Here is a 25,113-nt window from a genome sequence, read left to right on the forward strand (position 1 = left end):
CCCTGCTGATGTTTGAACAAAATAGGCAATTTAAATATCTATATTCTGAGCTTTAACAGATATTCATCCATTTATCAAAACATATTAAACAAATTGACATTGAATATAATCATTAGCTGTAGCCTTGTACATGCATACACACTCACACAGCCACAAACAAACAAGTGTACAGGCTACAAGTGTAACCTTCCTGTGTCCTGTGACACACAGCTCCATCAGGCCTTTTTCGAAATTCTAATTTCTATACAATTTCCCTTTTAAATTCACTTCACACTTAGCACAAATTAATTAACTAACCTGCATGCTAGACTGGCAATACATAATACATCTCCCCTCAAAGGGGCCGACCCATAGGCATACATGCTCGACTGAGAAAGTGTGTGCGTGCTCACACTACAGTACATTACTACAGGGTGAGACTACAAATCACAGAGGTGGGGATTCTCCCTGCCTGCGCTGTAACTGACTGAAACGAAGAACATTTTGTTTCTGAACGCAGGCGATGCATATATGCTCCCCTATATGAGTGGGTGGATGCAGCTCGATGTGTGTGTGTGTGTGTGTGTGTGTGTGTGTGTGTGTGTGTGTGTGTGTGTGTGTGTGTGTGTGTGTGTGTGTGTGTGTGTGTGTGTGTGTGTGTGTGTGTGTGTGTGTGTGTGTGTGTGGACTGCGTGGGGCTGGAGTGTGTGTTGAGTGCCCCGCTGTCCTTGGCAGCTTGAGCTCCTTTTTGATTTTGTGCATTCTAAATCAAGATCATACATCACATTTGTCTGTTGACAAACGCAGCTTTGGACATTCCTGCCAAACAGCACAACTGCAGAGTTGAAAGAACAAAGACTCTTCTAAATCTTCCTTTTGACTTTGTTCTCCCTCTCCCGTCTTCCCTTCCCTCTGTCACTCGTCTCTTGTCCTCTGTCTTATTCCCCTCTCAGAGGTCTTCATTTTTTCTTACAATTTACGAACAAGACGTTGGTCTCTCTTCCTCGCTTTCTTTTCTCTTTCTCTCCATCTCTCTCTTCGTCTCTTCTACCCCCCCCTTTCTGAGAAGATTAACACAATCTCTCCTCCGCGTGAGAAAACAAACACAGATAATCCCAGGCGCGCTGTTGGCGTGTGACCGAGGATTAGCCAGACGTTTTTAAGTGAGAGCATATGGAAATAATAACAGCAAACTGACACATGCGTGAGCCGGCTTGTCCCCCAGGTAAGAGGAATGAAAGGCGCACGAATAGCCGGCTTACACAGCTCATAGCACCCCGAAAACATACCTCAAAAGGGAACCTCCTGAATCGGGATACCGCCAGATTCGTATTAATGATGTTGTGGCAGGCCTAGTGGTGCATCTATGATGTTAGATACAGTATACAGGTGTAATGAGGTGTTTTGAAACCAGGGCATTATCCTAGTTTCCTTTTTCAAGGTTCTTTCCTTGCTGCATCAGTGGTTATAAATGCTGCTGTAAACCTCCCTCAATCCAAACACACTTGGGGCCCTATATTACATCATCACCTGTCTGATTTGCATGTAAAGCACCTGCATCCATCAGCTGATGACAGGAGTATCTGTGTCTCCCTTCGTTTTTGTCTAATTGCTCCACATTGTAGCGCTTAATTAGATTTTGATTAGTGGATTGATTTTGGGGAAACCTTAACCAGCAGCCACCAGTTCAGGGGCCACTGTGAATGTTCCCCTTCTGGGCCATTAGGGGGCACTGCTGCAGAGCAGTATCAAGGAGCTGCCATACTGGGGTGAGTGTTACATGCTAATTCTTCAATTACCTGCTACTTACACTGTGGCCTTGTTCACATGCTGTATCAAAACCTATTAGCAGCAATATGTACATTCATTAAGAGCGATATGTAATAAGTAAATAGGTGGAGTGGAGCAGGGCTGACCAGTCCAGGAGCAGAGAGGACGAGAATGTAGATTATAGAATAAAATACAGGAGAGACTTTACAAAAAAGAAGATTGTTAATTGCAAATTAATGAATACACACATTGCTGGTGCGTGTACAAGTGTCTCTTTCTCCCAGATATGTGTGTGTTTGGATGCGTTTGAATGTGAAATGGGGCCGACCTGGGCCTGGACCTGAGTCAGAGCCACAGACAAACAACACACACGGTCTGATATGGCCTCCAGACACGAAACAGAGAGGGAGGACGAGGTGAGGGAGATACGGAGGTGGGGAGGGTGTGTGTGTGTGTGTGTGTGTGTGTGTGTGTGTGTGTGTGTGTATACTTGCATTTTTGCTCGACTTCCTATTTGGTTATTTGTGGAGATCAGACGGAGAAAGAGAGAGAGCGATGGAGAGGGGAACGAAATGCAGAGAGACAGCGGCTGATGATGAGAAGGGGGAGTGGGGTGGAGGCAGAGGAGGGGGAGAGTCGGGGGAGAATAGGGGGAGGGAGAGGAATATTTTTATTGCTGGGGGTCTCTGTGGGACTGACAGTAAATAAGCAGTGATAAGCAGCAGGCAGCTTCAGTCGGCACCCAGACTTGCCGGCTGCTAATGACCCAGCTTCCCCGGCGTGTCCCCGCCTCACCCTCGCCCTTCCACGCCGAGACCACGCTCGCTCCCCCTCCCCCCCTCTGCTCATAGGCACATCTTCTGCCGTCTTCGTCTGTCTAATTCTTTCTGCCCTCTTCTACAGCATTTTGTCATCACATATTCTTTCTCAGTTTTATTTTAACTATCTCCCAAATCCTTCCTCCAGCTCTCTCTAGCTCTCTTCACTCTGTTTCTTCCTAATCTGCTGTTAACCCTCCCGCAGCTCACACCCACCTCCCATCTGACACATCGTTCTCAGGCAAAGACAAGCATCCCTCTCCATCCTTAGACGAGCAACTGGCCTCCTCCTGGCTCTTTTCCCTTATTCCCCACAGTTTAAACACAGGGAGCTGCGAGGTCAAGTGTGCTGTATCGATGCGTGCCTCTGTATATATCTCTGTGGTTTATTGCTGCTTGTGTAGGTGTGTGTATCTCTCTCTGTGTGTGTGTGTGTGTGTGTGTGTGTGTGTGTGTGTGTGTGTGTGTGTGTGTGTGTGTGTGTGTGTGTGTGTGTGTGTGTGTGTGTGTGTGTGTGTGTGTGTGTGTGTGTGTGTGTGTGTGTGTGTGTGTGTGTGTGTGAGGGAATGTGTGTCGTAGATCAGTGGTTAAAGAGATTCAGCCCACAGCAGCGAGATGACCAGCAAGGTCAAGGCCGACTCCGTGGCAACACAAATTGCTCCGCTCGGAAATCCTTCCTTCTGCGGAGACGCACAGATCATCTCATTCCCCTTTTTAGAAATTCTACAGCGTTAAAGCCATCGGAGTCCAAAAAAATGGGCATGGGAGTCATTTTTAAAGCGACCTAAACATATGTGTACACACACACACACACAAAGAAGGGTTATATATATATTTTTTTGGTTTGTTTGATGAAGTAGAAACTGAGGGGGAGCTTAACGCTAATTTTACGCTTTGATTGTTTTAATTCTATTAGAGTTGTCGCCTATCTTACATGTTTCCCATTAGTTGTGCGTGGATTCCCTCAAAGGCTAAATCCCTTTCAACCTATTCCAGTCAGATCTTCCTTAATTCATGTGAAGAGTGTGCTGTATCACACCCACCTTCACCCTCTCAAATCCCGGCACCACTCGGGCTCCAGCTCATGTAAATACTTCCAGCATCCGTAAATATTCACTGTATTTTCCACTGTGCTTGCGAGCTTTCAACATGAATCCACATGTAACCTGTGATTCTCCAGTTTCTTTTGATATTTCATACATAGAAACAATCCTGTTCTCTCTTTCTCTGCCTCTCCCGGCGCCTTTGTAGAAGGATTAAAGCAGCACAACACCACATGAAGGAGGCCATGTTGAAATACTAATTGTATGTTTTGTTTTGCCGTCTCGGAGCGTCCTGGCTGAATCTGCTGGGAGGAAAATTGTGGGTGGGATATGTTTACTATTTGTTTACGTGTAATTTTTCCTGCCCGTTTAGCACATGTTGAATTGATCGATTCTCCTTTAAAACACAGCAGGTCGCCCTCCTTTCTCCAAGCTTTCTCTTCATTCTGTCTTCTTGCTGCCAAGCTCCCTCCCTCTCAAAGTTTTTTCAAAATTTCGTATTACCTCTCTTATTTTTTTTATTATTATTTATTTTTTCCATTTCTGCCTACTTGTCTTTCTGCACGAGTACATATTTCCACCTCTGTGCTTCTTGGTCTCTAGCTGTGCTAATTTCTCTCTAAGGCTGTCACTGATTCCGCAGCTCTTCCTCTCTCTGCATCTCCCTCCCTGTCTCGTTGCACATCTCTCTCTGGTTCTTTCTTACTCTTACTCCCTTGTTATATTGCACTGTCTGCTGTCACTGCCTCACAGGACCTGATTTTAACACTCCTCCCTCAGCGCTTCCATCTTTTTTCTCTTTCTTTATCCACACTCTTTCCCCCTCGTTTCTGGGTCCTCGCCTCCGAGTTATTTCTTCTTGCATCTCTTACCATATTCAGCTCAGTCTGTCTGCCTCTCTGCTTCTTTTCAAAAAGAGATCATGCCGGGCTTGGAAATCCTCCTCTACACACCACCTCCAGGTGCGGATTGTTTCTAACGAATCCGACAAAACCAAGGCTGAGAACTGACGTGGCGATAAATTCACGCTCACTCCCTGCATGTTTGTACACCAGTATGATTTTGATTTTGATTTTATACACTTTATTAATCCCCGAGGGGAAATTTCTTCACTACAGCAGGGGGACAGGTATGCATGTCCACATGGCCTTACAAACTCATACCAAAACACATATGCATGCAGGTGCTCAGCTGCAACAACACACAAAATACAGCTTTGAATAAAAATAGCTATATTGTTTGGCAGTTTGCCAAGTGGCTGTTATTTGACACTATTCCTTGATAACAAGGAAAAGTTGAGTGTACCTGGGCAACAAAATGTAACTTCTTTCTGTCTCAATAATTAAAACAGGAGACAAGTTTTGACTACATTAGGTCTCAGGAACATCCCACTTTCGTGTCCAGCATTTGTCTGCCAACATAGAGGGGCTCCACTTTAGCTTGTGCCAGAGTGGATCAGCCAGGGAAAAGGGATGGTTAGGGACCAATTGACTGACAGTGAAACAACCACTCACAGCACTGTAGACTTTGGAGCGTGCTTCCCTTCGGCTGATCCAATCTAGAACCAACCCTCCACTTTTGAAATTGCTTTTCCATGTCCACGATGAATAGGCCAAAACTTAGTAAATGGCTGGACCATGTATATGAAATACCAGAAGGCTTTATAATTCGAAACAAAGGGTTTTAATTTCAAACAGATAGAGTAAGTCAAACTATTTGGCCAAGCAGTGGGGATTTCATCAATCAGTCATGCAGTATTTGGACGACCAGTAGTGTAACTTTGTCACTCAGTAAGTGACAGTGACATTGACATTTATTGGGCTGTAACCTGGCAGGTTTATAGGATGACTGTTTCCATAGTTATTGAAAGGATAACATCTAGTATTGGAATGAACCAGCCGAAGAGTAGAAGTAGTGTTTTAACTTAAGAATTTGCTTTATTTCTCTTTTTTACACCTTATGAAATTGATTACTTTGACTATACTTGTTGCCATGATGTAACCTTGAAGTCCGGAAATTTTTATTTTTGTACATATTTTATTTTAAGCTATAGATTATTGTTTGATTCTTCAGGAAACTACGGATTAGATAAATTATTGAATTAATTATTTCCTTCAGCCTCAATAAAATGTTAAAGGAAACTCTCATTGCTGGTATTCTATGCCTACATCAGGTATTTTTAATACTCAATTTATGAAGCTGGACTTGATCTATATTTTTCTGTCAGAAAATTCTATGAAAAGACCAAAATAAATAATGTTTGTCCACTTCTGTACCCTGTCTGTGGGACTCAGCCTTAAGGCTAAAGATCTTTAAAAACAAGAAACAGAACTGTTTAATATTGTAACCTGGCAAACTAAAATCCTGAAACAGCTTAGCAAGCCATCAACAGTAATTGCTAGCAACAGTACATCCACGACAAGTCCTCTGACTCAAACAAACATATAGGTCAGTTGTTCCTGCTGTCAAATACAACCCACAGGGATGGTTCCTGAATGAGCTTCCCTGCTTAGGTTTAGGCCTAAAAACCACTTGGTTAGGGTTAAAATTATAACTCTGTTGTGTAAATTCAATTTAGTTTTCTGTGTATAGTGCCAAATCACGTCAATTAAAGCTACTTAACAAAGTAACAAAGAGACCTTACTCAGCAATTTCAACATTAGCAAGCATTCTTTGACAGTGGTGAGGGAAAAAAAAACTCCCTTTTACGAGGAAGAAACCTCCAACAGAGCCGGACTCAGAGGTGGCCGCATGCCGTACCCTGGTTGGGGTGAGGGGAGAGCAGAGAGAGAAAACAACAGCATAGAGTGACAACAAACAATAAACACTGTGCAAGTTGGTGGGAATATTAACCACAGACCACAAACATGCATTCCCATAGCCAGACATACCTGCATTAAAGTTACCGTTATGCAACCTTCGTCATCATGGCGATAGTAAATGCGATGTAGAAAGAACAAAAAAAAAAAACTGCCCTTAATTGGGGTTGGAAATGGGAAGCAAACAGCTATCTCCTATATCCTTCGTTGTCATGGTAACAGTAAACCTGGTTTTAAAAAACTGTCCCAACTCGTTGGTGGCAATTTGGGCAGCGACCAGCGGGCTTCTGCGCCTGGCGGTATGCAACATTCACCGTCATGGCAACAGTAAACCTTTTTTTCTTTTTTTGAAGTCTTGACTCAAGGCTGGAAACAGGAAGCGAACAGCGGTCTCCAAACACCCAAGTCCCCTGTTGTATCACACCATCCACCCAACTCGCCCCATCCCAAGAAGGAAAAACTCACATTATCCAGACATCATCTGAACGGCGTCACTCTGGGACACCAGATTATTATTCTTTATACGACCACGAGCTTTAACGAGATTTTGGTCAACAATAAAGCTCTGCAGCAGAGAAGGAAGGAAGTAGCAGCCTTTGATTACAGCAGTAATACTTGTTAGTGGGATCAGTTCCCTGTTGGAAGTGGTCTATTATCATAATGCACTGCATCACAAGCGCACACACATTTCATGAATATGACACCGCATATTACACAGGCTACACAAAAAGCACACGCTCTCAGTGGCTGACATCCCATAGATCAGAGGAATGGCTGACAACATTAAAGGAGGCGAGTGTGTATTTTTATTGAAGTGTCGGACGCGTCTCTGAAGAGCTCATTTAAAATTAAAGCATCACACCTCAGACAGGCCTCCCACACGGGGCCCTCCTCCCCATTATGTGTACATTACATGTGAGAAATTCCACTCAACACACCCACTGCAAACATTTACATTTGGATGTGTCATTCTGATATAATATTTGATTGAGCTGATTTCAGAATACAAATGTTTCATTATGTGTGCTGCAAACATTTACATTTGGATGTGTCATTCTTTGATTGAGTTTTGTACAAATGTTTCATTATGTGTGCTGTAAACGTATGGGAATTTTGATTTTTTTTTTTTTTTTTTTTTTAAAGGAGGCTAGTATAAGTGAATCAAGCAGGAAATTCATTTGTCAGAAACCCATCTGATGGGAGTCAAATGAAAAGAACATGTAGGATGAATACAGAGCAGCTGCTTTTTAGCACCTCACTGAAAAGGCTGCTCTTTTATGAAGCATGAAAAACAGGCTTAGATGGTATCTTTGTGTGTTTCCAGGTAATTCCAGGTTAATGGGCTTAGACAACATGTTGTTAGCTGCGCTTTGACTTACAGACAAAACTCTTCTCTAAAGACCTGCCCACGTTACCCGTGTCATCGCCCCTCCTCCCCCTCATCATCTGTTCCCCGTCTCCTTTGCTGCCCTTTTTCTTTTTACCTCTACAAACTGACTCCCTGTTGTATGTGCTCGCTTACCTCCCTCGTTGTAGCTTTGTTCTCCTCCTCCTCCTCCTCCTCTGCTACCATCTCCCATAACATTCAAACAACCCTTCTTCCAAGTCTCTTTCTACTCCTCCTTCCATCTGTCCACCCTTCTGTCTCCTTCATCCTTCCTTCACCTTGTTGAGCATGATGACCGCCTCCTGGTTCACTCCGGTGATGTTGAACGTGTCACCGGTCTCCCCCTCCAGGATGGTGTAGTCCAGCTTGGCGTTCTCGCCCAGGTCGGCGTCGGTCGCGGAGATGCGGCCTATCTCTGCGCCCGGGATGGCCAGCTCAGAAACGGAGAAGGACCACATGCCTGAGGAGGGGATACGTGACGGCACATATTAGGGAAATTTAATTACTGATGATCCGCTTCATTTGTCAGTTAAACATTTAATTTTGTCTTTTGAACTGTTTTCAAATTGCCGTTTCCCACCTGTGCTCAGCCAATATTTACAACATTTCATTGAGATAAGGCAGCATTTAATTTAACAGAGCTGTGAGGATGAATGAGGCAGATACAGGAGGAGAAAGGCAGCACATGCGTTTAAGCACTCAGCGCTGATATAATGAAAAGTCAGGTAAAATACGGGCTTTAAAAATAACTAAATTAAAAGAGGCTCGGATTAAAATAAACAAAAAAACAAGGACATAAAGGAGAAGGAAAGATTACAGTTAAGAGAATCTGCTCGGTCTCTCGCAAAACATTTGAAGTTGATGAACTGAGCCAACTACTCATCACAAACATGCGCTTTTTAGTCGCCGAGTTGTCCATTCCTACTTCCTGCTAACGAGTATTAATCAAGATAACAGGCTCTTTCATGTGTGCTGCCATCATGTTTAAACATGCTGCAGTACTTTTAGTGCAGGGCCCAATAAAGCAGTACATTATAAGTCCTTTTTGCTGGCTTTGCAGTTTGTATTATGGGAACACAGAGCACATTTCTCCTATGTGATGATACTATGAGCCCATAGTATCATCACATAGGAGAAATACCAGACAACTTGCATTACTAAAAAGCACACACATAGATTAAAAAATCCGATTGCCATTTTATTTCATCCAAACATGTAGCGGCCACCGGCTGCACTGACAAGTGTAAGTGTGGTAGTAGCACAATCAGAAATTGAGTGGGAAAAAAAAGGTTAAGATATCACTATTTGGCTGGCACACACAGAACAGACAGGCTCATTCAAACAGAACTGTTATCTGCTCGGCTAAAGCTAAGGGAATCAGATAGAGTGGTAAACGTGAGAGAAAACAACATCACACAAACACATTGGGGAGACAGAGTATAAGATAGCCAACACTTGAACACGACAGCATCTGGGCCAACACACAGTCAGATGAATTCTGTAAATCTGACAACATCACAGCGAGACACAACGGGAGGTGGTTTCACTTTGTGGATCATGGTTACAGTTCAGACATCAAAGTGACATTGGCAGCCGCAGTTATCAGTCAGGCTGTTTGATTCTTGTCTTTTCAAGTCTGTTGATGATGAATCGGCAATGTATGCTTCCCTTCAAGTAATTACTGACATCGCTGTTCAAAATCACAGGTTTCTCTCTCTTCAACAAGTCATCCAACTTGAAAGACAAAACAGGTTGTCAATGAACATTTTGTGATGTGACACCTCAATTGGGAAGGCAACATTTTGTCAGTGCCTTCCAAGACACATATGGAAAAAAGTGTTTTTTCCTGTTTTCTTTAAACTGACACGTCTATTTGTACGTTTTGGTTGCTTCAGCAACTAGAACAAGGCCACGGCCAAGTAGCAACCCACCATAAGTTTACCCATTGATTTGTGAACTGGCACTTTGGGGTAAAACGATTATTTTCTGTTAGACAACCACTTTTTAGAATACTTTGTGCAGAGTGAAATACAGTCGTTGAGAGTTGGAGCATGTTGATCACTATAATAATGCTTACCATAACAAATATTTTAAGTTTGAAAATTGGCAAAGATGTCCAAATTGTGATTTACAACACTTGGTTCCTATAGCTGCCGTCTTTGAGTACTTTCCTTCCACTGCACTAGTTATACAAAAAGACAAAGCACAAACATGCTGAGTGCAACAGCAAATATGTTTGAGATCAACATAATTCTGCCCTTATTTATTAACAAAATGAGGTCACATTTTCTCAAAATGTTGCAACTAAGGGTATCTACAACATGTTCACTAACAGCATAATCCCTACATTCACTCTTGTAATGCTTTATAATGGTTTTACAGTTGTATTTAGGCCCCCAGAGCCTAAGCGTAGTGGTTATGATTAATATTTTTCATAACATGATATCAAATTGAAATATGAAAAGATTGTGAGAGAAGTGGCTTATCGTGGGGAACCTATTGTACAAATAATCATCGCTCGAACCTGAAGCTCCCCTCGGCTTTGGAGATTTTAGCTTATTGTTTAGTCGTCCCGCCCACAGCTTCATTCTTGTGGTTCCCTCTCACTCCTCACAAAGCGTCATTTTTCAGCAGCAGCGGGCAGTTGTTTGCAATGAAAAGGTGAAAAAAAAAAAAAAAAAAAAACACTGTAAACTACCTGCTCAGCACCAAGCAGCAGACAGACACAGTTAGAAACTAGCTGGCAAGCATAGTGTAGCCTGTAGCAGCTTGAGAGAGAGATATTTCCCTCAGGAGCTGGCAAAGAGTAGTAATAACAGCAACATTTGACTTACATTGAACAAGTAACCGGAAACTTAATTTCAACATTTTTGATATGGACGTTTACAGGATGTTTTAAATTATGACAACTTCAAAGGTCAATGCTGTGTTTACAACTTGTTTTGTTGCCCCAGATGGAGAAAAAAATATGTTACTGGAGTATTCTAGTATTTTTCCTATTATTTTGGGTCCAAGTGACAATAATATTTATAATAACCCAACAATTTGTGAAACCAGTCCAATATTGAGTGAGAGCACTTCAGCTGGCAGACCCAAAACGGGCTGTAGTGTAATACTTTAAGGCAATTGTGCCCAGTCAATGTACATCCTCGAAAAGTTTTTGTTTTTGTCACTGGCAGGCTCAGATTCCTAAAATAATTGTCTGACAATTTGAAACAGAATAATTTGAATGTATTTTGTAATCTGAATAACCCTCCAATAAGATAAGCTTTGGGCCAAATTTAGAATGAGTCTGGTACCTGTTACATCAACAACTTAACCAACAACATCAGTGGTCTGGTGGTTTGCTTGAACAAAGTGGCCTGGGATGGATTATAGTTTCAGTCTTCCCCTGCATGATGTTTGGGCGTCGACACATTTCGATGTATTTGCTGCACTGCAAGAATAGACTACTGGGCCCTGGCTTGCTATCATATAAAACTAGTTCATGTGACATGACAAAACGTCGGAAAGTCGTGATCGAACCACCTCTTCAGTAAATATATTCTGCTGCTGACAGCATACGCCGAAGCCCACATGGCTGCAGGGGTCTGCCCACTAAAAAAGGAGAATGTGTGCCAATGAATCAACGCTAAATGCCAGTTTATGTGGTGTGACTACCGTGCCTACCATCTGGGACTGACACAGCACCAGAAGGCTGCAGCAGAGACAACCCGAACATAAAGAGGCCTGTTGCTAATGAGACAGCAAATTAGGAAAGTTATTTACAAGTCAGAGACTGCGCTTTCTATTGATCTGGGCCATTGTACGGTAAAGCGGGGCACAACGCTCCCTGTCACAGGCGTTCATACTCATACATGGTGAAGTCCTCCAGCCTCACTCACTTATCACACACGGGGAGCGCCCACGAGAACAGTGACAAAGGGGGTGTGATGCTGCTAAAGTAGGCTATACCTAGTCATTATCAGCTTTCTGCTCACACAGGAGAGCAGCTGGCAACACAAGTCATACATCATTTCAACGTGTGATGGACTGGGAGGCAAAGAAAAGGAGGGAGATCCAGCAGGGGAGAGGCGGAGAGAAGACGGTGAGAAAAGGTGAGTGGCAGGCAGAGAATCCCAGCTCATTGTGCACATAAAGATCCTCAAAAATCAGCACAGGTCCCTGATAAAAATCACACATCGGATCAAAATAGAGAGCGGCTGTGGCTTGTCCTCTGCCTTTGTTCGAGCAGGTAAAGCCATTAGAGCGGGCTGTGGGGGAACAGCATGGGCACGCCGCTTCAATGCATCATGTCTCACTAATATAGGTGCTCCCCGCTGAGATGGCCATAATTGTGCCAGGGAGAGAAGATCGAAAGCCCGCCTGAGCTGTATCTGGGCACTTCTTCGCAGAAAAGAAGACACTCTCTTTATGTGTCTTTCTCACCTAGTCGCTATCAGGCTGTTCTGAATCCCCACCACTGCTGTCAAACCGGAGTTCACTAAGAGATGCTACAATTGACAGGAGACTGCCAGCTTATTGTCGGTGATTGGGTGAATCGGGGCCACGCTGGCAAAGGGGGATTAGTTGGAAGTGAGGCAAAATGACAGGTGGTGAGTGTTAATTAGGGAGGCTAGGGTTTAATACAGGTTTAAAAGTGCAGAAAAAGAGCTTGAATTGACAAACGGGTAGATGGCGGGGGAGATGGGGGGATGTGCTGAAAGAAGAGGGGGGTCACTGTAAAAAGGATAGATAAATGTGAAATGAAAGATGCAACATGAGAGGGACAGAGAGGGTGAGAAACCAGCGGGGAACCACTTTTTGAAGACAAGTGTGGACCGGGCCTGTGCTGTAAAAGCCCTCGGAGGAGAGGAGAGGAGAGGAGAGGAGGGGAGAGAGAGGAGAGGTGGGGAGAGGAGGGGAGGGGAGGGGAGGGAAGAGGAGAGGAGAGGAGAGGAGAGGAGAGGAGAGGAGAGAGAGGAGAGGAGAGGAGAGGAGAGGAGAGGAGAGGAGAGGAGAGGAGAGGGAGGGGGGGGGAGGGGAGGGAAGAGGAGAGGAGAGGAGAGAGAGAGAGGAGAGGAGAGGAGAGGAGAGGAGAGGAGAGGAGAGGAGAGGAGAGGGGAGAGGGGAGGGGAGAGGAGAGGAGAGGAGAGGAGAGGAGAGGGAGGAGAGGAGAGGAGAGGAGAGGAGAGGAGAGGAGAGGAGAGGAGAGGAGAGGAGAGGAGAGGAGAGGAGAGGGAGGGAGGAGGGGAGGGAAGAGGAGAGGAAAGGAAAGGAGAGGAGAGGAGAGGAGAGGAGAGGAGAGGAGAGGAGAGGAGAGGAGAGGAGAGGAGAGGAGAGGAGAGGAGAGGAGAGGAGAGGAGAGGAGAGGAGAGGAGAGGAGGACGGAGGGGGGATTGAGTGGGAATAAAAAATAAGAGGCCGTGACTCCGACACATCTTATCTGAAGCAGAGGAGACGTGGTTCTTGTGATGGTGGCGGTGGAAGGTGTCGAGTTAGGGGAGTCATTAAAAAAATGTCTAGCTAGGCTAAAGCAGACACACTGGTTTTGAAAATAGCCTGCATAAAATCTGCATCCTTTTAGAAGGAGTCCATCCCACAGGCACTTATGCCCAAGAGGGGCTTAAGGGAAAAGGCCAGAGAGAGACAGAGGGGAGAATCAAGGCGGGTGGAGTGTGATTTAAGCACCATCACGAGAGGAGAAAGGGGCGGGGGCGGGGGGGGGGGGGGTGAAAACAAAGCTGCGTTTGCTGCATTTTTTTATTCCTGCCCGGCCACTACGGGGTTAAATTAAACTGAACGCAGCGAGAGAGAAAGTGAAAGTGATGCCTCCTTTCTTGGTGCTAATGGGGTTAATAATGATATAAAGTAGATCTCTTTCTTTGCGGGCTCTGGGGCAAGCGGCGTAAAATGCCGCGTGTTGCTGTTTAACTTGTGCAGAGAGGCAGGCCATTAGCCACAACCGAGCTCTGTTCTAATGCCATGTGGAGTAGGAGGGAAAAGCTGGGTGTACCTGAGTGTGTGTGTGTGTGTGTGTGTGTGTGTGTGTGTGTGTGTGTGTGTGTGTGTGTGTGTGTGTGTGTGTGTGTGTGTGTGTGTGTGTGTGTGTGTGTGTGTGTGTGTGTGTGTGTGTCTGTGTGTGCGTCTCCATTAATCCATTAGTATGTGGATGTCTGTATTTGCAGGCTGGCGTTGGTGAGCCCAGGTGCTCGAAGTGCAAACAGTTCTCAACAATATCGACTGCAGCTCTTCACGTCGATCCTGAATCAACGCCGGTTTCTTTCAGACAAGGATAAAATGAAGCACACATGTATTAATAACTTCTGTATCCTGTAATGGAGTTTTCTGCTGCAACTTCTTTAAAGTATTCTCAGAAGTCATGTACTGTATGTTCATCTCGCTTTCATTCTAGCTGCAAGGTTGGAACCAGGATGGCAGCACCAGCATACCCGGGACACCGAGGGGCTAAAAGGCTTTACATTGGCCGAATCGGGAGCCACTCTGACAAAATGATAACCTGACCAAGTGGCTGGCTGGCTGAATGACTGACTGCTATGACTAAGAGAAGGGAAAGTGGAGTTTGCAGCTGCCTCAAACCAGTTGGACCCGCTGCCGCCTGTTCGCCTCCACCTGCAAGAAATAGTGAAAAACGAGAGAGACGGGAAAATGTGCAGCGATAGCTGAAGGGAAAGAGAAAAAAAAATTCAGAGAAATACGACACGGGACTGAAAGCGAATGAAGGAGGTGCTGTGAGTGAGAAGGAGAGGGAGAGAGGGAGAGAGAGAGAGAGAGAGAGAGAGAGAGAGAGAAGGAGAGAAATGTGACTGAGAGCAATGTTTCCAGCAGTGATTTTACTGTCTATTGAAGCAGAAAGCACTGAACTTTAGATGAAATATTAATACAGAGCAAGAGAAACAGAGGGATAAAGAAAATAAAAGGATAAAAAGCGTTCTGGTATTAACCACCTCCATTTTAATTAGTTTCTCCTTTCATTTCATTTTCTCCATCTCTTATTTGAGCTCTGAAGATGTAAAACTTAATTAGGAAATAACAATTATTGGAAATTATTGCCTATTACCTAATTGTTTAGGTTATCGCTGTGATCATTATTACTCTCTGCAACTACAACCGAGCATTAGAGCTCGATGAAATTAGTCAAATGGTTTAAAGAAACCTTTTTTGTTGGGTTTTTTTTCGCCGGTGCAGAGCAGTCAAATCCACAGGTCGGGTTTAATTAACACAAGGTGCTGTACCGGCCCGGAGGCAGGATGGAAGACTGGACATGGATTTGATGAAGAATGCCTCCTCTCGAGACAAAAGGAATCAATTTGTGAGTTGAAGAAGACCTGACCTAGAAGAAGAATTTAACAACCCCTAAATTTAATATTGTGCACGCTTGTTTGTGCAAAGTGATTTATTGTGATTACATGCTTTACGTAATCCCAGTGAGTCTGGGAAAAACAATCAGGGCTCGTTTTTTTTTATCAAGTATCTGAGAATCACGCCTTGAAATGGCACAAAAAAATACTGAAAACATTCCTCACACCTCACAGTTGAGTTATTTATAAAGCCTTTTTTTTTTTTTTTTTTTTTTTTTACTGACTTTCGGCAAGAACTAGGACTACTCCATTTTATGACACTCCTGCAAAGTAAAAATTATGATTATGAGGTTTTTCCTGACCGTCACTGAAGTAGAAAAATATAAAATGTGGAAAACAGCAACAATATTATGTGGAGGCTTTACATGTAGAGGCAGGTAATTTAGGTATGGTTATTGATGTTTTATATAGCCTTCACTGGACGAGAGGCAGGTCGAGGACAGGTCGTTCGTCTGTCACAGGCAGGCTAACATTCACTCGCTCATATTCGCACCTTAAACAGTAAAACGAAAGCATATGAAATTTAAAGTAGTGGTTTGACCTAGCTGCATGACCTACAGTATCTTTATAGTTTTACAAGGCAGAGCCAGATCTGGTCTCTAATGTGAGCACTAAGTGATCCTTTTATTGTATGTGTCATAACATATAGGGCTGGGGTTTGTTCAAAGACTTAAAAAATGATTTCTATACCAATTTTATTAAATATATATTTAGTATATACATAACACATTCCAGTACAAATCTCTAGATTTATGCAGTTTAGAGGAGAGTCTAACCTGGGTTATAACTTAGTTGTATCCAAGTCATGGCTAGACCCTGAAATTTACCAATGTTATCCAAACGCCATATATGGAAGCTATCGCTTGACACTTCAATTTACCATTGTTGACGCCTCAAATGGATGCTATCGCTAGATGCTACATTATAACTCATAGTCCCTGAGTGCCTCATTTACAACCCAGCGCTAGACGCCTCAAGTTGCCGATGCTCATCACATTCTGTTATTAGACGCTAGCTAACCGGCTGTGCTCTGTGCTGCAGAGTTTGGTTCAGTGCTAAAAACATTTTTTTTCCAAAGAATTCATCTTGATCATGCTCAATAAATCATGAGATCATGAATGAATGACTTTGAACTCGTGTTACTTCCTGATGATTTCATGAGGTATTAATGCATGAAGTAATGCTAAAGTAATGCAGGAATTTATGCATGAATCATGCATAAAGTGTTACCCTTAGTTCTGCAACACAGGGTTGGGAACTTTATTGTAGCAACATAGACATATCTCTTAAAATATAGAATAAACAAAGCCATGATTTGCAGCTCGTTTTTCCACAACATCAGATTGAGTAACTGGAAAACAAGGCACTGTCGTCTGAGGACCTGTACAGACAATCGAGGACTTTTTCCGATGAAACTTTTGGCTGCGACAGACCCATCGTGATGCCCAGCATCGTGTTAGCATGATGTTAGCAGTTGCCACGGAGTTGCGAGGTCTGCACGTTTTTGCGAAGGGAGCATGTTCTTTGTTTTGCAACCTTGCACAAGTTCTGAAAAATGAATTGGTATTTTCCACGGCGGGGTTTCTTTATGATCTCATTGTCATTACCAAATATCTCTCCGCCCATCGAATGTGTGGGCGTATTTCTGCCTAGACACCATCAGCTCATGAGATCAGCACAGACAGCAGAGGTTAAGAGAGGTGATGGAAAACATCCATAACAATTTTTTTTTTTTTTTTAAATAACCAAGACGTGACGAGCCGAGGTGCACGATATCAGAGGAGGAAGAGAAGTTTGGTTGATGTTCAGAAAAATGAGGTCAAACCAGTGTTTTTATTGCAATTATTATCATTTAACCCACATTAGAATAACTGCTGATAATGGTGCCAGATGTTCACATTATGACAATAAATGTACAGTTTGTGAGGTGAATACATTTATTTGCATTAACATAGATAAAGATATTTGAGTATTTATGTGTAATAGATGACTTTTGGAGGCTGACACTCTCCTCTCTGATTTTTTTTGCGTGTTTTATGCAAAGCAGTTCACTCTGCATTCACACGCCGTAGAAAAACGAGCCTGGTGAGAATTGAACCCATAATTGCAAGTGCAGCAGTTACAACGCGCTAAACCACGCGGGAGCCTTGGTACACTTCTGCAGAAACAATGACTGTGCAGGTGCACCGCTTTCAAATGGGGAGTGAAAAACACTACTCGCAGAGAAAAATATAGTCGGACAATTTCATTTGAAACCCAAAGCGAGCACCTTTCCACGGTGAATAATGTGGGAGCCGTGATGAAAATGTGCGTTCTCCTCCGAGCGACTACATGGGGTTATGTTCAGGACATGCCTCCCGTCCTCCTCCAACCTCGACTCTTGTTTTTCCCACCTCTGCCCTTCCTTCCTTTTGCACTTCTCCTTCAAATCCATGAAAGTTTGGTTTACACACATCAAACCACGAGCAGTTCCTGTCTGTCTGGAGCTCATTTAAACAAGTGGAAGCTACAGATTCCAACAAGACCCTGCAGGGTCCGTCTGGGCGTCACGTCTGCATCCTCCGAAGGAAACTTTGTACCTGCTCTGCTCGCACAATGATCATCTGTTTACCCAAAGTGCCAGGGTGTGTTTATGATTTATAAGAATGCCGTAAAGTGTCGGTGGAGAACTGAGTTTGGCCTTGCTGCCTTTATGTATAAGGGATGAGAGCGCAGGGCTGAGGCGATTCATTTTGCACCCCTGCGGCAGAGTAGTTTACCCACCGCCGTTTTCCTGACAGAGACCATATAGTGGATAGAGCCACTTAGCATATCTCAGGGGGGGGGGATGACATGCTGGCCCACCTCCAGCTGTGTTTTGAGGAGCCCTGGGAGAACAGGGTCAGGAGTGCAGAGAGGGGCAGCAGGGGATGCCAAAGACCTCGGGGAGCGTGTTCAGTTGGCTGCTCGGGGATTTTCAGAGGGTTAGATGGGGATTGTGCATGTACAGCCGAGCGGACATCGCCATAGTTCCCCAGTAGCCGGGGATAAGGGACTTTAAGAGACTCCCAAACAGTGCTCTTGTCTATCCATGTCTTTTTCAAGAACCCATCTTGTTGGGGTTTGGATTTGCTTGTGTATACCACGAAAGGCAGCCTAACTGAAAGAAAAAAGAAACCAAAAAAAGCCAAAAACCACATCCAAACACACTGATGGGAGACAGCTCGCGATGGCTCGCCACACCCTGTTGAGGATGTGCCGCTCACAGTCCAGCGACTCCATTCATCAAACTCGACAGATAGAAAGAGAGCGGCAGAGAGGAAAGGAAGGAAGACGAAGTAAACAGAGGCTGAGAGGTGAAAGGTAACGTTGCAAGACAACAGGAGAGGGATTGAGTGCTCGGGGACAACAGCAGGTAAAGGTAGGTAAGCAGAATACAGACAGGAAGCAGCGATGGATGGAAAGAGAGGAGAGAGGGAGAGGTTTCGACACTGCTGGAAAGGCTCCCATTAACATGGAAATGACTTCCTCTTCTCCTGGCTCTCCATGGCTCACTGATGGCTCGGCAAAAAGAGAATGGCTTTAGCTCCTATTATTCTGCGTGAGGGGGCACTCTGCCAGGTCAGATGAAAAAGTGACGCAAAAAAATAAAAATAAATTGTCAGGACAGCCTCTTTGCACCCTGTCTCACTGCGTTTCTTGTGTGTTCGCTACAAGCAGAGGGTCTGGGCATCGCTGGAGAAAGTGTGATGGATTCACCTAATTTCCACAAAAGCCAAATCTGATACACGGGGGAAGAAACGGGGAGAGATATGGCCCTGTTGGGGGGGGTTAATGAAGTTTTAAATTTCACAGTTTTTTCCTCTGTGATGGCAAGAAAAGTTGTGAGTATGGAGATTCTCCGAGTGTGGAGAATTTAAGACCCTTTCCGGCTTCCGTAAGGCTGGATTGCCTGCATGTAGGTCTTGTGGAAACCTCGTGTTGTATGGGGCGATTACCGCCCGATGAATCTCCGCTCACAGGATCTTTTGGCTGCACAGGATTGTGGCAGAAAAGCTCGTCAGTCGAAGCTCTGCCTGCGGATTCCTCACTCGGAGTTGCCAATTCGACATGTCAGAGCAGCTGTGCGTGTGTGCTGCACGTAAAGAAGAACAAGAGAGTGCAAGAAGATGGAAGAGAACAAAAAGCAGCTACCCAGCAGGCAGACTGACCCTGCTACTTTAACACTGCTGGTCACGAGACACATACACACAATGGAGCTAGTGGGCTGCGGCAGCATTCATACCCACGTAGGATGAAAGCCTGAAGGAATCTATCCGAGCAGAGCTCTGTACTGTGCCAGCGTCATCTCCTGGGCCCCGCAATGGCAGGCCTAATTGTACGCTGTGATAAAAGGTGGAGCCATTTCAGGAAAGTATTTGCCTCAGCGCGATCTCGCCGCCCTGGAGCCGGCTGCATGTACACATTTTTACATATGTACTGCATGTGAATTCTCCAGGGGTGTCTTTATATAATCAGCCAAAGCTGTCAATAATACATCACACGCCAGTCCCAAACTGGACCCTGTACAGATGCAGAAACAGACAGACACATCTGTGTGCAGCTGAACACATCAGTGAAAATCTGCTGGATTTCCATTTCCCAGCATCCCATCAGCTCTGTGTGAGATGAAGTGATTTTTAGTTAGCCTGATTATCACTGTCGCTTCAAAACCATTAGCTTTCCTCCTTCTCCTCTCCCCCCCCAACCTCCATCCAGACTTCTCCCTCCTCCCTCCTTCACGCTTTGCTGAACTTGCCCCCAGGACTTGCTTTCATGCATTCTAAAAAGAGTGCCGGCTTCATGTCTTTATCGCACCGCTCCAAACAATGGCAGACGTCAGGCGCGTGTGGGTGGCGATCATTGGACGGGACGGCGGGGACGTGGGCGGCCGCGCTGGACCAGATTGGTCCGTGTGCGTGTCCCTTTAACTGCGATGAACCCATTACTAGTCCACAAATGCACATTAGTCATGGCATTTAACTAAATTAATTATCGATGCCCTATTGAAGGGGACACAAGCTATTTTCGATATGCATTAGATTGTACTGAATGTGATTGGGCTGCTAAAGAGGACATGATGTCGGCTGATGCGAGCAGTGGTGGCTCTCTATTGTCACTGTTATAGAAAGCACAAAACGGCAACCTACGCTCCTTTCTGTTCTACTTATAATATTTCCAGCACTAATATTGTATAAAGCCTAATTAAAGAAGAGTATTTGCAGAGACTTTGATGGCCAATATTGACCCCAGGCAGGAATTTACTGCTTGGCAGGGAGCACAAATGTTCATTATGAATAGTTCCAGTAGTTTATGGTGGGTCTGTGAAAGTGAACGCTTTGACAAGTGGGATTTCTCAGCACAGACACTTTCTGCCACACTGACTAAAACTGATTGTGCGCTAAGGGTGTTTTAAAGCAGGAACAGATGGGAGAGCGTGTGATAAGGGACACGGGGGTACCGGGTGTGTGAAGAATGCACACTGAGTGAGTGGGAGTCAGGAATGTGTGTTTCTGTGTGTTTCTGTGTGTTTCTGTGTGTGTGTGTGTGTGTGTGTGTGTGTGTGTGTGTGTGTGTGTGTGTGTGTGTGTGTGTGTGTGTGTGTGTGTGTGTGTGTGTGTGTGTGTGTGTGTGTGTGTGTGTGTGTGTGTGTGTGTGTGTGTGTGTGTGTGCGTGCGTGTTTCTGTATGTGTGTCTCTGGGCCTGACAGGAGATGACAAAGTCTGCCACCTCTGACTGACCACACAGGTGTGCACGAATGTGTGTGTATGTGTGTGAGGCCAAAAATATTGAGGTAGATCTCAATGGATGCAGAAGGAAGCTTGGGCTGCAGGTAAAGAACATACACAAGGTTAAGACATTGTGCCAACCTGTGAGTATACTTTAAGCCCACCCACTCATCCTTCTTTGTTGTCTGTACACCTCCTCACTCTCTTCTTTTTTTTTTTTTGTCCTATTCCCACTAAGGGACATAATACCCTCTTCATCTCTTCCGATTCTCTCCACTTCATTCCCTCCCCCGCTTCCTTTCTTGTACGTTCATCTCCTTGTTTCCTCGCTCTCTCAACTCAACTCTGAGCCATCTCTCACCCACTCCCTCTTTGCCTCTTCCTTTTGTCTCACCCCCTCTGACAACTTTATCGCACCTTGCTTTGCTCCATCTTTCTCTTTTGCTCTTTCAGGGGAAAAAGAACTCACTGGAGCACACAAAGATGTGGCACACACCTCCTTCCTGGTTCTCTCCTTCTGTCTCCTCCCATTCAGCCTCTCTCTGTTACAGCCTCGCTCTCCAGGGAAATGAATTAGTAATATTTATGATGAAGCCCTCTCTGAACTACTCCCTCTATCGCGCCCCTTCTCTCCCTCTCATCTCCCCAGCGCATAAAATGACACTGATCGTATCGGTGCTACCTATGTAGTCATCTGTCAGCCCATCTATCTTTCCATCCATCAAACTGCTGGGAGAGTGATGGCTCCCTCAATATTTTTATGTGGCACCATTGGCAAGCCAAGGTTGTTTGGAATCCACATAAAAAAGCAGAAAGCGGCACCTGTGTGTCCGTCTGTGGACTTGTCCCCGAGCAGAGTTGTAGCTTTTCAAACACTTCTCACAGGCAGAGCAGAGGAGCCAAAAGTTTTCAGAGTCTCTGGACGCATCTGGAAACTTATTTGTGTGTTGTGTGTGTGTGTGTGTGTGTGTGTGTGTGTGTGTGTGTGTGTGTGTGTGTGTGTGTGTGTGTGTGTGTGTGTGTGTGTGTGTGTGTGTGGGGAGAACCATCGAACCGTCACAAGGCACTGACTCAATGCTTCGCCTTTTGACAGATTGATCTGAGGAGGTAGAGTTGGTGTCCAGATCTGTAGGATTGGACCAGATCACTCATTAAATGTTGGCATTTCACCGATACATAGTGACATTTCACTATACTGATATTTCCAACAAAAGAATGTGGTTGTGTATCCTTTCTGAAAAGTTTGAATATACTGTATATTCAAATGGTTTTGTGGGTTTTTCAGGGGAGACTGGCAACAACCAACAGGAACAATAAATGAAATAAAAGACAAGGTCATACAAATAATGAATACATGAAGCAGAAACAAAACAGACAGACCTGATAAAATGACAGCGATTCAACAGGTAATCAATTACTGGCCGGATTTGAATTATAGAGGCTTTTGGAGGACCCCTGTTAGTGCACCACTACTAATATGTCACATTGACGCGCACTAGGACGTGTGCGGCAGTTTAGTCAATTTTAAGGTTACTGTGAAAAACTTTCTCTCTTTTGTCTCTTCACTTTCCCTCTCATGTCCTTATTTCCTCCAAAGGGTAGAAAATTGGAACCAAAAGTTTTATTTACAACTACTAAAAGTAAGCAGGCAGTCGAACTAAGTGACATCTGTCTCTCTGTCTGTTTCAGAGAAGAGAAATTCAAGTGTCAAAGTGAACTTGGGATTTGATTTGAGTGATTTCAGTGCAGCACAGATGGCCACAGCAGGAACAGACACAGTGTTGTGGATATTAGTGGAGACAAACTGCTATTTAATGAGTGAATTCATACACAACTGTGACAAAGGTTATTATCATTTCAAGAACTTTATTGTACCAAATATTTAAATCTGTACCCTATGACTAAAAAAACTGGACAATGTTTTAGAGTTCCCCCTAAATGTATCAAAGTAGGCTTCCCTTGGCTCTCCGTCATTCAAACAATGGTTAAAGGTTGTATTTCGTGCAGTGTAGAAGCAGTGTTTCCCCTACCATTGTCTTGGGAAAAGAAACAAAACAAAATACGGACGTACTGATAGAACTGCGGTTACGCCCAGTAACTAATATTTCTTAGTTCCTGTGCACCCGTCTCATTTCAGCTCAGTATGAGAGTTGTGCATTTATTTTTGTGCACCCCCCCGACACACCGAGTGGTGTAAATGAGCTTTCCCTACTTCAAATGACCCATTACCTCATCAACCCAGCAGCAGCTACGCAGATTTCCAGTTATCTAGAATGAGACGGCTTGCTAAGAGCAACGACAAGACAACAGCTCAGGGCTGAGCTTGAGACAAATTAAGATCTCTGAGAAACACCAGAAACCTGCCCGACATGGCTCTGGATCTACGGCCTTGTTGCACGTGCGAGAAAATTTGTTTGGGTGAGTCTAAAATGAAAAAGTAAGGGGTTTGATGGGTCTTTGTTGCACCGTTTACAGGTTGGGTCAAATTCTGGATAGAGTTTGGGTAAACCATGTCCTGGCCAGCCTGTGAAATATTTTAAATTGGGTCAAACTGTGTCTGATTCAAATGGAGATCATTGGAATGGATGACACCATCTGACACCTTCTCACTACAGTCATCCTCTTATTTTGACCACAGACAGCAAAGCATCCTAAATCTAAAATAGAGTTTCAGCTCAAGACAGCCTTTTAAGAAGGTTTTAATACAGCGGCTTCAGGCTGAAGCCAAAGTGTGGTACATGTTTATTGTCTTTCTGCTTTTGGATCCCTGGGTGTGAAAAGACGAGATTCTTCTTTTAATCTATAGAACTGTAATCATGTCTTTAGGAATTTACTGTTCCCATTTAACAGCTGGATCACTGCATGGAGCATGGAGTGTCGCTTTATGTTAGAACATAATTACAGCCGCTGGGATCAATAGGGACTACAACAGACTCTCTTATCATGATCTCACACTTCTAAACTGGGAGGTATAAAGAGAATAAACTAAAGGAATGTGGAAAAAAGTACTTAAGCTTTGTGAGCAGCCTGAGGACTTTGAGGACTGTATTTCATTAACTAAACTGCAATGAGCTTCAAGAAATCTGTCCGTACTGTATTTGAGGATGTTGTAAGATTAGAAAGTTTGGAGAGGAGGGGACTAATACCAGTGTAAAATTCAAGTCGCAGAAGTTTGTCAAAACTTCTCCATCTCATGGTCCACTTACTTGCTTTCATTGTAGCTTTTAACAATATGATATTGTTTCCATCAGTTCTCGTGGTCAACTGAGTTAACTCTATCCCCAGATAAAGATGGTGTAATGAGTGGTTGAAAGCTCAGGAGAAGTTCAGATTGTGGATTGTTTTCTCAGACTGGTTTTCGCAATGTCAAGGAAGGCTTTTCTGATTAAATTCAAACCAACATAAAAAGTTAGAATATACTATAGAATATTTGTGTTAAAAAAGCAAAAAAAAAAAGCACAGGGACCCTTGGAATATCTTGTACTTTTACTCGGCTGTTCATTAATCAACATTAAAATATCCAGTTATTCAAAGACGCCAGTGAGAGGAGATCAAAGTATATGATGCTGTGACTGATTTTTCAGGTTTGACAGGTGTGTATTGTACCAGAGCACATATTTCTAATTTTGTGTAACCTCTGTGGAGGCAAATTTATACACAATAGTCAATAATGTGTATTTCCATTGCTCCAATTTAATTAAGTCAACAATATATTTCCTGCTTTTTTCACTGGTTGTTCTGGATCACTCACCTACAGTGTGTTTGCTTGATTTTAATCACAACACCTCCCTGCAAATGTTTCAGAATAAAAGCCTTGTTGAGAGATTAATAGTTTCTATCTTTTGAAACGCCTAAAGGCTTTTAATTTTAAACATTACAGGAACTGTTGCGATTGTCTTAATAGTGTAATGCAGTGACTTTAACAGGGCAAACAATAGCAAATCATAACGATGCTTTGAGTTGATGTCGTGAATCAATCAATCCACCGTAAATTTCAATAAGACAACATCCTTTGTTTTTCTTGTCTCTCTTGCATGACATTTGGAACCATTCATCTCTGAAGCTAGACATGAGTGGATCCTCAAGAGAACTTTCCCACTTGGAGAAAAAAAATGGAGGAGCATCATTACGGGTGAGCTGCGGCAACGCTACACCGATCATTACCAGACAACACGGACCAATTATGTCT

At 43.9% G+C, this 25,113-nt stretch overlaps 1 protein-coding gene across 3 annotated transcripts in view; it reads right to left on the reverse strand.

Annotated features, from left to right (window-relative positions):
* The window catches only part of LOC138628349 (uncharacterized), a 148,420-nt gene that overhangs the window by 26,943 nt on the left and 96,364 nt on the right, over positions 1–25,113 (reverse strand). For all 3 annotated transcript variants that reach the window (XM_069711347.1, XM_069711348.1, XM_069711349.1), the window contains one exon: positions 8,095–8,276. In XM_069711347.1, coding sequence (XP_069567448.1) covers positions 8,095–8,276 — 182 coding nt within the window. The remainder of the gene's footprint in view (positions 1–8,094; positions 8,277–25,113) is intronic.

This window comes from Brachyistius frenatus, unplaced genomic scaffold (genome assembly GCF_029030835.1).
Source record: "Brachyistius frenatus isolate BFR_SWC_R1_liver_20210118 unplaced genomic scaffold, ASM2903083v1 Contig_99, whole genome shotgun sequence".
Classification (NCBI taxonomy): Eukaryota; Metazoa; Chordata; class Actinopteri; family Embiotocidae; genus Brachyistius; species Brachyistius frenatus.